The following is a 16,633-nucleotide window of genomic DNA, read 5'->3' as shown; positions in this document are numbered from 1 at the left end:
TCTACTTTGGGAACCACGGCCTTAGGGGCATGGGAGGGCTGAGTTTACCTCCTTAAAGAAATAAAAAATAAATCACCAGTATTGGAGATACAAGGGTTGCATCCGACTGCGACATGCCTTTTGAACTGCTGGTGTATAGTCTCAGTATGCTAGATATCCTCCTGCAGACAGCGGACAAGCGGAAGGCTATGCTAGATGAGCTGGCCATTGAGATGAGCACCGAGAAGTCCCGACACAAGGAAGAACTGAGTGACGTGCGTCTGCAGCATGAGAAGGAGGTGCTTGGGGTGCGGGCACGCTACGAGAAGGAGCTGAGGGGCCTCCACGAGGACAAGAACCGCACCGAAGAGGAAATCCGCTCGCAGCTCAGAGACGAAAAGGTAAAGCGCAGTCGCCAAGGGGTCTGAGTCGAGGGGGCCAAAGACGGGGGTGACGATGTGAAGACACTGCCGGTGTATTCATGTGACCTTTAACCTTTAGGCTCGCAACAAGGAGCTCGAGGGTCTGCAGCAGTGTGTGGAGGAGCTCCAGGCCCAGGTCCAGTCGATGGAGGGCACTAAGGGCTGGTTCGAACGCCGACTCAAAGACGCCGAGGTACAGTGGGAGGTCCAGATGGACCTGGGCCAGGCTGTGTGGGTCGGCTGCCTTGAGGTCAGACACAGGGGGTTTCCACTTACCGGATTCTGTTGACCCTCATTACACTTCCACTGACCACTTGGGGTCACTAGTGCTTCATTCCCCCTGCTCAGATCTTTTTGTAGCATTTACTTTGATGAGCGACTTTAAATATTTAGTTTATCCTTTTAAAGAATGCTAAGAATAGATGTGTGCCTGTGATTAGGTGATGCCTTGTTCCAATGTCCTGTCCCTGTTGTATTCCTGTGTTCAGGAGAGCATGGAGAAGAGCAGTCTGGAGCACCAGGAACAAATAGAGAGTCTGCAGAAGGAACATGCTGTCAAACTGGAGGTAGACTCGCTTGTTTTTCCCTTCTCAGGCAAACACGGCAGAGTGCTGTACACAGCAACACACTCAGCCAGACACTTTCATGTGGGCCCAGGGGAATACTCACTTGGAATATATGGGGGCTTTGTTCACTGCAGTTGGCCCTGTGAGATGGAGGCGTGACTCAAATTGCTATTCTTGTTGTCTGATTACTGTGTCTTTATTTAACTGTACATTTTCAGTGTTTCCTATGAATCAATCAAATCTTTTTAATAAGGCCTGTTTTCACTTTAGCAGTTGACACACAGTGCTTGTAGAGATACTGAGTCTAAAAGACCAAGCAATGCAGATGTTCAAGCACAGTGGCTATAAGGATCTTCCCTGAAAGGTGGAAACCTAGGATGAAATCTTGAGAGTCACTTGTGCGTTGGCCAGTCCTCTTTGGCTGTGTTTGGTGGCGATTAAAGAGTACATCGCTGTAAAGCAGTGTCTCCCAACCTTTTTCAGTTACTGTACCCCCAAAATGTTTTTGCACTGCTTTCAGTACCCCTGAAGTACCCCCTCATGTTAATTTCACTAGTAAGTCTATGGTGTCATGAGTGTTGTCAAGTACCCCCTGTGAAGAGGCCAAGAACCCCCAGGGGTCCTCGTACCCCTGGTTGGGAACCACTGCTGTAAAGGGCCGTTTGACTTACAATCCATTTCCAACTGAGTAGTATGTGCCAATTAGCTTTTTGTAACCAATTGCTTAAACATAAGGGAGAGGAAGGGAAAGAGAACCAGATAAGACAAGAGTTTATATTCCCGACAGGACATACTGACCCTACTGTTGTGTAGTGTGAGTGCGTGGTCCAACCTGTCTCTCAACTGTTATGTTAATGTTGCAGTATCTTCAATTATTCCATTAGCAGTGGCCCCAGTTATGGTGAAACTGATCCACATTGGTTTTTCCTTCTTACCTTTAAAACACGGCTGATTCGATTGTATATGGGACACTTAACAAAGTAACTTGAATGCATGTCTCCATTGTTATTCTCTTTCAGGAGAAGGCATCAGATATAGATGTTATGAAGATGCAGTTGGCCGAGGTAGAGAAAGAGAAGGAAGTACACAATGAAATAATTGGAAAACTAAAGCAGGTAAACTACCTTTAACACCCCCACCCCCTTTTGGGGAAAGTCTCTTAACAATATTTCCTTAATTGACCCGGTTTCCGGTGTAATGAGGTCATCCACAGTGTACTCTGTCTTTGTGGTTTACAGGAGATTAAAGACACAGTGGATGGCCAGAGGATCCTGGAGAAGAAAGGCAGCTCAGCAGTAAGTGGAACACCCTTTCTCTTTCTCTCTGCCCACTAACAGCAGAGTTCAAGGAAAGTGATGAGTCAGGACCCTTCCATTTAGTGCAGAGAGGAATGTACATTATCAGTTACAGGTGGCAGGTACGCCGGCTGTGCACGCCGCCCCACTCTGTCTATGTCAGTGGGACTCTCGGCTGCCTTTTCACTATACCAGCTCGACTCCTGGCCACCACTTATCTTACACCTGCCTTAATGATAAGGATCATGCTCTCTGGACAATGCAAGGATTTCTGATGGTCGGAGGCATAGCGGTTGAAGGGCTTTGTTGCTCCCTTTCGAGTCACACTGTTTTTATTGTTGTGTGTAGGGTGGATTATTGTCTTTGTCTGATGCTTAGCGTTGTAGCCTTGCAACCAACGTGTGGCTGTTGCTGTCGTGACAGAGAAGTGTGTGGCCCTGTCTCTCTCATGAAGATGTCTTGATTTTCAGGGATTATTGTGCTTTTTTGGACAGGAAGGTGGTGATGGATACTGTAGAGGCAACGGTTTTTGTTGCAGGAGCAGTAGGTCAGGTTTGAACCCATGCTGCAGCAGTGTACTGAAATCCAACACTACTGTTGTTTGCTCTTTGGGGTTTAAGGCCGGGTGTCTCTGTAAAGTACTTTGTGACAACTGCTGTTGTAAAAAGGGCTTTATAAATACATTTGATTGATTGATATACAGGCACCGCAGGCAAGGGCTCAGGCCGGACTATTAAACGCTGAGCTGTTAAAGGACATCCACATGATCTCAGTCCCGCCCTCGTCATTATAAACATGAGTCATCTCTCCACCGTCGCACATAATTAATTTTCTTATGAAATCACAGCCATGGGAGTAGACCCCCCCCCCCCCTGTCTGTAGACGTATGTAGACCCCCCTCCGTCTGTAGACATATGTAGACCCCCCCCCCGTCTGTAGACATATGTAGACCCCCCCTGTCTGTAGACATATGTAGACCCCCCCCCCGTCTGTAGACATATGTAGACCCCCCCCCCGTCTGTAGACATATGTAGACCCCCCCCCGTCTGTAGACATATGTAGACCCCCCCCCGTCTGTAGACATATGTAGACGTCCTCCCGTCTGTAGACATATGTAGACGTCCTCCCGTCTGTAGACATGTGTAGACGTCCCCCCCGTCTGTAGACATATGTAGACGTCCTCCCGTCTGTAGACATATGTAGACGTCCTCCCGTCTGTAGACATGTGTAGACGTCCCCCCCGTCTGTAGACATGTGTAGACGTCCCCCCCGTCTGTAGACATATGTAGACGCCCCCCGTCTGTAGACATATGTAGACGCCCCCCGTCTGTAGACATATGTAGACGTCCCCCCCGTCTGTAGACATATAACACCCCTGTACTGACCCCGGGGAAGACCCCGGGGAAGACCTAGGACACGCTGGAGGGACTATGTCTCCCGGCTGGCCTGGGATCGCCTCGGTGTCCCCCCGGAAGAGCTGGAGGAAGTGTCTAGGGAGAGGGAAGTCTGGGCATCTCTGCTTAGACTGCTGCCCCCGCGACCCGGCCCTGGATAAGCGGAAAGAAAATGATGATGAAATGATGATGATGACATTATAGGTCACATTAAATGTGGAAAAAGTTCTGACATGATTTATCTTTATCTAATTCTTTTAGATCACAAAAACCTGGCATTTTCACAGGGGTGTGTATACTTTTTATATCCACTGTATTGCTGGGAGCGGCATGACTTTGCACACTACAACTCCCAGCAATCATCGTGGCTGGTCCATCCACGGGGCACAACGGGAATTCCCTGAGCATAAGGTCACTACACCCCTAATACCCCATGATGAAGCAAAAACACATTGTGAGCAATTTGTGCCAATTTATTATGAACAGAAATCTAATTTACGTAAGTATTCCGAAGTTGTAGTCATTACTTTTGAGAAACGCCATTGGTATCAATCACAGCTTTGAATCTTCGTAGGTATGCCTTTACCAGCTCTGTCAGATTTTTGGGGGAGTGTTGGAGCTGCGATCTTCAGGTCTCTCCACCAATGTGACGATAGGGATCAATTCTTGGTTATGGCTGGGCCACTAAAGGACATTCACAGACATGTCCCGATACCCACTCCAATTTGGTCTCAGCTCTGTGTCTTGGGTTGTTGTCATGCCGTGAGATTGGTCTTTACCGCAGCCTGGAGACCTTTCTGTTTTGGATCAGAAGGCCCTCTGTGTTTTGCTTTGTTCAACCTTCCCTCAATCCTGACCAGTCTCGTGGTTCCTTCCACTGAGTGCATCCCAACAGCATGCCCTCCGAGTCCTTCAGACGCCATGTGCCTTTTACTCAGGAGTGGCTTCCATCTAGCCACTCTACCATAAAGGGCTAATTGATGGAGTCCTGCAGAGATGGTTGTCCTTCTGGTAGGTTCTCCCATCACTGCAGATAAACTCTGATGTTCTGTTAGACTGGCCATTGGGTTATTGGTCACCTCCCTGTCCAAGGTCCTTCTTGCCCAGTTATAGTTCAGCTAGACTGCCAGGTCTAGAATCTTGGTGTCTTGGTGGTTCTTCCGTTTCACTATGATGAAGCTCACTGCTCTTCAAGGGGGCTTTCAGTGCTTTAGCAATTTGTTATAACCTTCACCGAATCTATGCCATTACACAGCTCTATCTCTGAGGTCTATGGAGAGTTCATTGGACTTAATGGCTGGGCTTTGAAAAGTAAAGTTGCCATTTATGTGGTCCAGTCATGTTCTACAGGAATCTCAAGGATGATCAAAGGACACGGTGCATCTTGACTCAATTTGTATTGTCATAGCAAATGCTCAGAATTCTTATTTACATGAATGTTTACATATTGTAGATATTTAATATTTATAGATTTCTTTGTGTGCAGATTGATGGCAAAAATGTGTAATCAATAATAAATTAACAAAATGTGAAGAAAGTGAAGGTAGCTAATTTGTTTCCAAGGATCTAGATTTCTGTGTGAGGGCTATATTGTCAAATCAAAATAAAGATGATTGAAGTCATTTCCTGAAAGGTTGAAGATGCACCACAGACAGTAGTTTGTACCTTGTTACAGAATACATGACAGAATATAGCAACAAGGGAACCCTGCTCATTTCATTAATAGCTCCAGGGCCTAGCACAGTACCCTAAATGGTCTCAGTAGAGCAATGATTGCAGGGCTGTTATTATTGTATTCTGGGAGACTGTGCCTTGTGTATTCTCTTTTTTTGTCACCTGCTTTTTTGTATTGGGATTGAATGGAAAGAAACCATAAACAGCTGACAAATGACGTGGCAACAGCATGTATGTTATGTGATTATAGGACATATGAGATATGATCCGTCTTGGGGAAGACTAGTGAAACATTTACTTTGGGGTGTCTGCTCCCTGTAACAACTTGTCATTAAACCCGTTTGTTCAAGTTTGAGGCAAACGCTAGACTTGAATGTCGCGAAATGGCCAGGTCATTTTTTCCCCTTCGTTTTACTCTTTTTATATGTAGGTTATATCTTCGTACCATATTTGTATGTTTTGTATTGTTTATGTTTGGTATTATGTGATGTTCTTTGATTCATGTGGACCCCAGAAAAGTAGCATTTAGTATTTAATGGGGACTGTAATAAAATCCTGAATACATTGGCCACTGATGGCAGAGCCATCTCATCACCTGGTAGGAGCAGCTGGCCCTTAAGCCCAGCTTGTTTACTAACCCTAGCCAACGATCCACCCCCCACTGAGGGGTCCCTTGGGTTAACCCATTACTGTTGTTCAGAGTGACAGACACTAAAGAAACCTACTGTACATTGAAAGGTTTCTCAAATGAGCTATGGTGCTCTTCTCACGGAGGTGGTAACTTGTTTTGCAGCTTAAAGACTTGAAGAGGCAGCTACAGCTGGAGAGGAAGCGAGCTGATAAACTGCAGGAGCGACTACAGGAGATCCTGACCAACACCAAGACCAGGACAGGTGAGAGGTCGTCACAAAGCCTGTTAGACCTACACAGGTTTCATGTTATGTCAGGGTGGTAACAAAAAGGCTGTGAGATTATATCCGGTAAGGAGTCAAATGTTCTTGAGCAAGACAGTTACTCGAATTGCTATTAGAAGATGCTCTGGATAAGAGTCAATCACTCGATCATGTTTCTTTTATTAAGCCCTTTTTACATCAGCAGATGTCACAACGTGCATGTACAGATACCCAGACTAAACCCCAAAGAGCAAGCAACAACAGTAAGAGTATGTGCGAAATGACTAAAATGTTAATGTTGTATGTCTGTGTTTGAGAGTTAACTGAGTTTGAAGGGCATCCTCTCATTCTCTGAATCGTGATACAACGGCAGTTACATCATCACAGACATAAAACATTTAGCGCAGGCAGGTAAGCGAATATGCAGAGCATATATTAATATGAGAGAAGATGAAAACTGCCGTGTCGGCGGTGTAGTTTGCTACAAATGAGCTGAAACAAAGACATCATAGAAAAGAAAAAGATAGGTGAAGCGGTGCTTTGTACAAGCACATCATACAGCATCAGTGGTCTTGAAGAAGGGAAATATGTTTAGTAATACTTATTGCTTATAATTTTCCATTAGATTCTTGAGACAATTGTTTTAGTATTGGGTTTTTACCCAATGTGCAGCTCATTGTTGAATGTTTTAGTTCATGTCAATATGGAGATCATGGCACGTTGACTGAGCTGGTGAGGATGACATTTAGTTGCCAATGGCAAGATGTTTATCCCACACCCTATCAGTGGAAATGCTGCCACCAAATTGTGCGGCTGACAAACACCTAACTCCAAGTCTTCCTGACTTCGAAGTCTGAAAAGGCTCTAAAGATGTGTTGATAACAAAGGGAGCCAGTAAGTGTATATTTCTCATCTTGTGGCATTTTAAACACATTTATTCCTATTGGAACAACCCCACCCATCCCAAACAACTGAATGCAGACCTCTTAATATTTAATTTTAACCCCCTCCCTTTTTTTGTGTAAATGTGCTACATAGCAATGCCTACTCTTATTTCTTCTCTGTAAGATATTGGTGATGCCAGGGAAATCCTCTTTTGGGCCATGTATAATTTACTAGGTGACTTTTAATGTTTAATGGTTACTCCACAGAAAGTTGAGAATCAGACATTTTAAAGTAGGGTGCTTTATCTTTGTCCACTGTCCAGAAGCGTATGAAGGTTAGTGCACATCAGCAGGAGTCTAAAAGGTAGACGGTCCTGCCTATATCCCTGGCAAGACTGGATGTTCCTCCGAACACAGCCTTTCATTTTCTGTGGGGAATCAATCTGTGCTTATGGATGGATGATTCCCTCTACGTCCAGTGCAATGGGTCCTAACTTAATAATTCCAGTATTAGCATTTCCTCATCAAAATCCCTTAATGGATTTTGTCGGTAGACATTGGTCTGTAGTTAAAATGGGGATTCTAATGCAGCTTTTGAAAAACTGCCACAAAGTGATGCTCCCAGTCATTTGCATACTTCTAGCTAGTAGTTTTGAGAGGAGTTAGTATTTTGCATGAGAGATGTTGGCCATTGATTCTAGAAGTTCTCCCTTTGAGACCGAATGGATTTGCACACTTGATGTGCTATGTCATGTATGGGCTGATGTGCCCTGTGTCATCAAAACCACAAAACTGGGAATTTCCTGGCTGACTGAGGTATGATAGTGATTCTACTTATATATGATGCACTTATTAACAGCATATTACACATCCAGCCCTAAATGGGAGGTTAAAAGAAGTGCCGGCTTGCATATTTAAGGTTTAAATGGTCAGCAGTGTGCCTTTGCTTTGATATGGTTTGACAGGGAATGTTAACCAAGTCATGAACATTTTAAAAGTCTTCAAACAGTAGATCAATAATCTCCATTTAAAATGATTCCTTGTGCTGCACTTGTTGGCTAGCATTCTTCATTTTGTCTATGTATGTGTGTTACAAGGCCTTGAGGAGTTGGTGTTATCAGAGATCAGCTCTCCTAGTCGCACACAGCAGACAGGAGACAGCAGCAGCATCTCCTCCTTTAGCTACAGGGAGATCATGAAGGAGGGAGCCTCTGCACCAAACACCAACAAGGTACTCTGCACCACTTAGCACAGAGGAGTAAAAAGGTAATCTACGCCACTTAGCACAGAGGAGTAACAAGGTACTCTACACCACTTAGCACAGAGGAATAACAAGGTACTCTATGCCACTTAGCACAGAGGAGTAAAAAGGTACTCTGCACCACTTAGCACAGAGGAGTAACAAGGTACTCTACACCACTTAGCAAAGAGGAGTAACAAGGTACTCTACACCACTTAGCAAAGAGGAGTAACAATTTACTCTGCACCACCTAGCCCAGAGGAGTAACAAGGTACTCTACACCACTTAGAGCCAGAGGAGTAACAAATTACAATACAGAACACCAGTCAGTCATGTCTCGACATGAAGTAGGACACTGTCATTTTGGTTGATAAGATAATGTAGGTCTGGGAGAGTAGATAGAATCAGAAAATAGATGTTGAATATACCGTACCAGTCAAAGTTTTGGACGCACTTACCCATTCAAGTGAAATGTGGCCAAACTTTGGACTGGTACTGTATATTTATTTGTTGTCAACGAAGCAACATTACACAGGAGAAATTATAAATTATTTGGTGTAAGGGACCACAAAGAACACCAATAAAGCTGTCAGACGCAACCCTTCTGGTTACAATGCATTTGTAATAACATGCATTCTCAGGCAGTGACTAGAGGTTGAACTTTAAGCTACTGCAGTTATGACAGGCAGCTCAACTGAGAGTTCACATGTGTTTTACTTGTATGTTCTTCTCTGCTATTAATAGCTTATGAATACAGACTATAATTAGAATCCTTTGAGTAAACATGTCCTGATTGATTCTCTTTGCCAGGGGGTTGAATTGTTGAGGACAAAGAGAGGTAAAGACAGAATAAGAATACGAATTTAGATCTTGCCAATGTTTCAATAGAAGAAAACTCGTCCGTGTACAGTGTCCCTGATAAACTTGTACTATTATAATGGTCAAGCTCAGCGTGTGGTACAGACATAATGAAGTACTGTACCCTCTGTAACTATTTGGACAGTAATAACACTTTGTCATTTAGCTCTGTATTGACAGGGTGTTTCTGGTTAGGTAGGTATGTTCTGTCACAATTTATGGAGACATAAAAGAGCTGTCAGTATAATGTGTTGATTCTCAGTCTTTGTCTTTTGGGGTCTGCTATTGGGATCTGCTATTGGTGTTTGGTGAAGGCCAAAAAGGTGTCCAAAAAAAGTCAAGAGATCCATTATGAGGCTGAAAAATCTGAAACATAGCCAAAACCATAAACTTACCAAAAACTACAGTTTGGAACATCTTTAAAATGAAGGCAAGTACTGGAGAGCTCAGCAATTGCAAACGGCCTGGTGAGCAAAGAAGGAAAGTGGTTGACTGAAAAATGCTGCATTCTGAGGAAGATATAGTGGAGACAAGTTAAAAAAAATTTAAACATTGGCTTTGACATTGAGCTGTCTTCTCCATCGACGATGGATGTCTAACATTGTCAATAGACGATTGTCGTACCGTCAACTAGCCCTACAGGCCTGGCAGAGATTCACCAGGGACGATACCCAGCAGCTGGTGTGGGGAATGGGTCACAGACTTCAAGCAGTCAGTGCATACAAAGGATATGCAAACAAATAAGATATGCATCCCGAACAATTCTAAACATAAGTGCTTACTTTGGAGATTATATCAATATGTCCCAAAACCTTTGGTGCCCTGAAATAAGGCAACTAACTATGTATACAAAATTGAATGAAACAGTATTAATCTGATCTCACTCAAATAAAAGTTGAGTTGGATAGTGTACCTCGTACTAGTTGTTTGATTTCAAATCCATACCTTTGGAGTATAGAGACAAAAATACGAAATGCTCCACTATCCCTGTAGTGAAGGAGGGCAATGTATATTACATTCTTCAAATGGCTTCTGTGCCTGTCTGCCACTGAGTTAAACGGTGTTGTCCTGTGTGTGCCCCCAGTCTGCCACTGGCAGCCCCCAGTCCCAGCGACCTGCTGACCTGTCTGATGATGAGGTCGGGGAACTCTTCCAGAGGCTGGCTGAGGTGCAGCAGGAGAAGTGGATGTTGGAGGAGAAGGTATTCATTTTACACCTACATTTTAGATGTTGAAGATACACTGTTATCCAGGTCACAGATTTAGTTTGTTGTTTAACCTTTGTTGTATAGGGCATTCGACTCAGCAACGATTTGGTTACTGTCCTTACACTCTTAACTAGACAGTCTGCCCAGTTTTCTCCTGCTCTTCATACATGTTACAAGCAAATAATATACATTTTTCTTCAAGATGGTAATAATGTTTTTCTCTATAAGATGTAATATTAACTATGCTAATGTACAGCTGCTAATGACTTGCAAACTTGCAGTGTTTTTAAATATATTACCTTACCTTAACTAGTACATTACATGTTTTCCCCAAAAAGCTCTGCCTCACCTGCTCTACTTTTTCATGCTGAAGGAATTTTACAAAAGCGTTTGCATATGATAAAAGAATGTCTTCACACCCAATACTTAATATTTTCTTGGTGCCCCCTAGAAGCCATTATACCGTTTATAACAGAAACATTTTGTCAAACATAATGTTAGTTAGCTTTCCAAGTTTCTTTGACCAAATAAATGTTTGCTTTAATAATCATTTCGACATTTGTAATGGAAATGGATGCTACAGGAGAAATATTCTTAGGATGAAATAGAAGTTCAACCAGAAAATGATTGACCGAATCATGGTCGTAACACCCTAACCCATAGGCCTTCAACCCTCTCCTGGGGACCCCCCAGCCATCTCACAGTTTAGTTTTTGATTCATTAAGGGTTTGTTAATTAGTTAAAAATCAGTGCCAATGTGTACCCTGGCATAAAATCACAACGGACAAATACAAACATTCAAAGGTTATATTTGAATATATTTTTATTACAAAACATAATAAAAAACATGCAAACTGAATAGAAATACGATCATTTATATGATAATAAAATACACATTTTCTTTCTGTAAATGTAGATTATACAATGCAAAGATATCGCCCTACCATCCCTGACCAGAATGCTGTAGCGACAGCCATGAATCCCCTCTTAACTGCCACTAGTGTCCGGGTTGCAACAGCCCTAATATGTTGACACTGAACATAAACGCGTTTACCCAATAGTTGTTATATGAACGTCATTCTCGAGATGCAGGGTTGATGATAACAATAAAACAAAAGGCACATGACACGAGTAAAGGAAGAAAAAAAAATTACTGGAGGATATTTTGCACCTGCTAAGACAAACACAATTGGCTGGAAATAATCTGTCATTATATTGGTTCATCGCTGGCCCTGTGTACAATATTTGCCTGGGGATCCTGTGTATCTAATGTGCTTATTTAATATGTTGTAGGTGAAACACCTTGAGGTAAGCTGTTCCTCCATGGCTGATGACATCTGTAAGAAGAGTGCCATCATTGAGACCTACGTCATGGACAGCAGAATAGGTAACTTTCCCATTGTTTCCCAGTCTTGTTGAACTTGCTTTCCCTTTTTTGTATGTTTACATGCCTATTTGTTTGTACCTTCACTCCTTTCTCACAGACCTGAATCTCTATACCTACTCTGTCATTTGTTTATTGAACGGCAATGTGCAATATAAATCCAGTTCATTTTCCTTAAAACTTTCCTTCAAATATTTTCCTTTCGAATTTCCTTTAAATTCATGTACTGAAATGTAGCACATCTAGTGATTTGAATTATTTTGCCGTTTGTGTTATTTTGAATCGTTACCTAAATACAACTGTTTTACCAAATACAATGACTTGCCATTATTTCAGTCCTGTTTTTTCATGTTTTGAGGTTTAAAGTAGAAGCAGTATTGCACCACAAAGAACCCATGCCCAACAGCTTACATAAATAGCCACTGTCCCACATTTTCACATGGGGATTGATATAATTCTGATACTACATTTGAACCGCTCTAATCTTGCTTTTATAATCCATTCTTAAATGCTTTCCTGGTGCTTTTTATAATAAATCTATTTTAAGTTTTCCACCAATAAAGTGTTTAGATACCTTTGGAAATACACGTTACTCTAATTACACTGTGGGCTCTGCTTAACATTTTAGTTTTTCTTTGATAAGAATGTGGTTTGGTTGGCTGTGTTTAAGATTCCTCTCCATTCCTCAACCAGATTAGCAGATTGTGCCCTTCATATTATCCAGTTTCTTAGCTAATCTTTGAGGTTTTATGAAGAACTGAGTGATAAATGTAAATCCTTTATTATGTGGAACTGGTAGAGTTTACAGAAAAAGTTAGACTGCATTAAAATGTCTTTTAGAATGATTAGTTGAAAGTTATGGAGTATGCTTGCTGTGGTGTTGATTCTGGTTAGTTTCAAAACTCAAATCAAAATGGTAGATTTTGCCAGTCAATATATTCGCCGATAGTGACGTTTCATGTTAAATCCAGTTGTTTTGGTGGGGGTGGGTTAGTACACTGTTTTTATGGATGAGGCCAGTGGATCTTCAATAGTCCATAAAAGTAAGCTAACCCACCAGCAATAGAGTGGGCTGTTCTGTCTTATGTGAATTCAGCAAAACTGCAGATCTCCTCCAGGGCTTGCATTAAAATCATAATATTACTTGAAATTGCAGGAGATACATTTTGTCTAAAAAGGACCTGTAATTACATTTTCATATTTCAAATAACCTTATCTTCTTTTTACAGTGCTTGTTGTGCTGCACAACTCTTAAAGTCATTGATGAGATGTTGGCAAGTTGGCCCTTTACTACCTCTGAGGTGTCGATTCCTTTTATGTCTCTGTATACAGTTTGAATTAAGTTGCTATCTAGCGTTTGCACAATTGCTTACTAGCATCAGCACAATGACTGTCTCACTTGAAGTGACTAACTACAGCAATGAGATCATAGGATTTTCTTCTTCTACAGCACGATGTTAATGGGCCTCTTTATGGCATCAAAATGAACATCCTGGTCTCTGTACCAGAATGCAGAAAAAAAGATGTAATTTGCTTCTAATAAAATTAGTGTAAGTCAGTTACTGTCATTATTGTGACCATCCCAGCATCCAAACTGTGTGCATTCACTAAACAAATACATTTAAAAGGCTGACCTTTCTGGAAAAAGATATTAGATGGGAGCTGCTGAATTAGACATCTGCACCAAACAAGCATCAAAGGACTGATGGAAGAGGGAAGCAGTAAACACAGTAAGCCCACCCTGGACATTGATGGAACTTGGCAAATGTTATCAAAGCTAACTGACTGTGTCAAATTCAGTTCAGCTTTTGAATTGACATAGTGGACGTGACAAAACCAAATAATTAGAGAACCTAGGTGTTTACAGGACTTGATTAACTTTTTTGTGCCACCTGTACAGTGCAATCAAGTATTGCAACAATATAATATACTGGGATGGTTGATCATTTTTTGTTCTTTTGACTATATTCCAACAGTTTGAATTTTAAAAACAGTTACTATTAGGTTAAATATGAATTTGCAGGTTTTATTTTCAGGGTATTAATATACACATTAGTTTCACCATTTAGAAAAACATACATGGTCTCCCGGTTTTAGGGCAACAGAAGTTCAGGGACAAATTAATATTATTTTAAAATGATGCCGATGCTTGGTATTTGGTTGCGTTATCCTTTGCTGCCTGGAGTCTGTGACCCATTGGTCACACCAGATGCTGGGTATCTTCTCTGGTGGTGCTGTGCCAGGTCTATACTGCAGCCATCTTCCGTTGTTGTTTCGAGGCCTTTTGCTTTACGCCTCATCGTCAGCTACTAAAAGGCATGTTCAGTTGAATAAAAATCTGGAGATTGACCATTCAAGAACATTCAGTGGAAAACATGCTAATTTGCTATGGCTGTATGTTTTGGCTCTTTCTTCCTTGATGAAGTGGCTTCCAGTGAGTGTGGAGGGATTTGCTTGTACTTTAGCCGACAAGATGTTTATGTACACTTCAGAAATCCTGCTGCTGCTGGGAGCAGTTACATCATCATCGTCATCGTTGTTGTCGCTGAGGACAAGTGAGCCAGTTCCCATGACAGCCTTACATGCCTAAGCCATAACACCCCTTTCAACATATTTCACTGATGAGGTAGTATGCTGTGAACTGTTTTTTCTCCACATTGTCCTCTTGTCATCGCTTCGGTTCTTTAGTCTTTGTTTTGTCTGTCCACAAGACCTTTTTTCTATGTCCAGGACAAGCTATGTTTGATAGTTTTAACCGGCCACCTGTATTTGAGGTTTAATTAGTGGTTTTCATCATTCAGTCTCTGAACTGTAGTTCTACTGATGAAGTTTGGTTATGGTTAAACATCCATTCCTACCTGCTTGTGAGTGTTCCAGGTCTGGCACTTTTTTGCTGAGCATTTCTTGTGTATCCCCCTGTAGAGGTCTTCCTTGGCTTGTCAAGTCATTTGCAATTAAATGATGTTGCCAACTGTTGTTTTTGATAAGCCTTAGGTTTTGGCTATGTTTTGGATTCATTTTGAGAAAAACATTGAGCCTCATAATGGCTGGCTTGCTTGACTTCCATTGACTACTCTTTGTCCTCATGCTGACAGACATCAATAAGACTCCAAAGGAAAACACAAAGCCTCTAATCATGACTAGCCATTGTCAACTATTTTGCCTACACAAATGATGTGATAGAACACTGTACTAACTATAACCCCCTGTCAAGCATAATGACAGTCCCAATGCTTTTGGTACCCTGAAATAAAAAATGTGAAACAACGTTGTAATTACTAAAACCAATGTGTATGGAAATAACCCCCCAAAACCCTGAGAATCTATACATTATCCTCATAGTACTGGAGAAAAAAAATATTTTCCTGCCAACGGGTTGAATGCTTTGACAGTAAAGCCCCATAATGGTAGTGACTGCCCATGACTGCAGTGCTTATCACTTATTAACCATCATTTCTTCACCTTACTTTAGAGGGAAATAGAAGCATGCTTCTGTTCCCGTTTTCCATGAAATATATAGTTGTATATTATTAGGTTTTATTTTATGACCGTCATTAGTCATTCATACATGTAACGGACTGTCAGGCCTTTATTTCTGCCTTCCCCAACAAGTAATCCAAGCTGGCTATAAAGCATCTTCTATGCTTAAATCAATATTTTAGTCATTGTTAAAAGTAAATATGCCCTTATTTTATGACTGTTGAATTCCAACTATTAATCTCTTAGATAATGTATTGAAGGTTAGAGATACAGTGCAAAACAATAACCACTATCTTGATTGTCTGTTCTCTCTTTGTCTGCAGCACAGTCTGGAGGTTTGCAGTACATTGTGGTCATTGTAGTTTCTTAGGGATGCCTGGATACCAGAATTTTTTTCACAAGATTTTTACACGGTTTTCCAAACCCATTTCGATACCACGGCAAATGTCTTAATAAATAGTGTATTTTATTAAAATAAAAAATTTAATTTAAGCATAATCTCATGTAACATTTAAGCATAATAAAAAATAACACTTAAGCATAGCATCAACCAATACATGAAACTTTGGCCTTCAATGAGACTGTTTCTCAGTGCTTAAGGCTTGGGCCAAAAAGTATTAGTAATGAGTACAGGTGCTTGTCATAAAATTAGAATATCATCAAAAAGTTGATTTATTACAGTAATTCCATTCAAAAAGTGAAACTTGTATAACGTATACATTCATTCCACACAGACTGATATATTTCAAGTATTATTTCTTTTAATTTTGATGATTATAACTGACAACTAATGAAAATCCCATATTCAGTATCTCAGAAAATGTGAATATTACTAAAGACCAATACAAAAAAAGGATTTTTAGAAATGTTGGCCAACTGAAAAAGTGTTGAGCTTGTACAGCCCTCAATACTTAGTTGGGGCTCCTTTTGCCTGAATTACTGTAGCAATGCGGGGTGGCATGGAGTCGATCAGTCTGTGGCCCTGTTCATGTGTTATGAGAGCCCAGGTTGCTCTGATAGTGGCCTTCAGCTTTTCTGGTGTCTGGCGTATCGCTTCTTTCTCTGCACAATACCCCATAGATTTTCTATAGGGTTAAGGTCAGGCGAGTTTGCTGGCCAATTAAGAACAGGTATACCATGGTCCTTAATCCAGGAACTGGTAGCTTTGGCACTGTGTGCAGGTGCCAAGTCCTGTTGGAAAATGAAATCTGCATCTCCATAAAGATGGTCAGCAGCAGGAAGCATGAAGGGCTCTAAAACTTCCTGGTAGACGGCTGCGTTGACCTTGGACCTCAGAAAACACAGTGGACCAACACCAGCAGATGACATGGCACCCCAAACCATCACTGACTGTGGA

At 41.6% G+C, this 16,633-nt stretch overlaps 1 protein-coding gene across 3 annotated transcripts in view; it reads left to right on the top strand.

The window, feature by feature from the left end:
- Positions 1 to 16,633, top strand: part of gripap1 (GRIP1 associated protein 1) — a 50,424-nt gene that overhangs the window by 24,352 nt on the left and 9,439 nt on the right. For all 3 annotated transcript variants that reach the window (XM_010891811.3, XM_010891813.3, XM_010891812.3), the window contains 9 exons: positions 168 to 380; positions 481 to 594; positions 890 to 967; positions 1,987 to 2,082; positions 2,206 to 2,262; positions 6,124 to 6,223; positions 8,205 to 8,338; positions 10,290 to 10,406; positions 11,706 to 11,799. In XM_010891811.3, coding sequence (XP_010890113.2) covers positions 168 to 380; positions 481 to 594; positions 890 to 967; positions 1,987 to 2,082; positions 2,206 to 2,262; positions 6,124 to 6,223; positions 8,205 to 8,338; positions 10,290 to 10,406; positions 11,706 to 11,799 — 1,003 coding nt within the window. The remainder of the gene's footprint in view (positions 1 to 167; positions 381 to 480; positions 595 to 889; positions 968 to 1,986; positions 2,083 to 2,205; positions 2,263 to 6,123; positions 6,224 to 8,204; positions 8,339 to 10,289; positions 10,407 to 11,705; positions 11,800 to 16,633) is intronic.

Source organism: Esox lucius, chromosome 12 (genome assembly GCF_011004845.1).
Source record: "Esox lucius isolate fEsoLuc1 chromosome 12, fEsoLuc1.pri, whole genome shotgun sequence".
NCBI lineage: Eukaryota > Metazoa > Chordata > Actinopteri > Esociformes > Esocidae > Esox > Esox lucius.
Note: the sequence above shows the minus strand (reverse complement) of the source record. Positions and strands in the feature narration are given on the sequence as shown.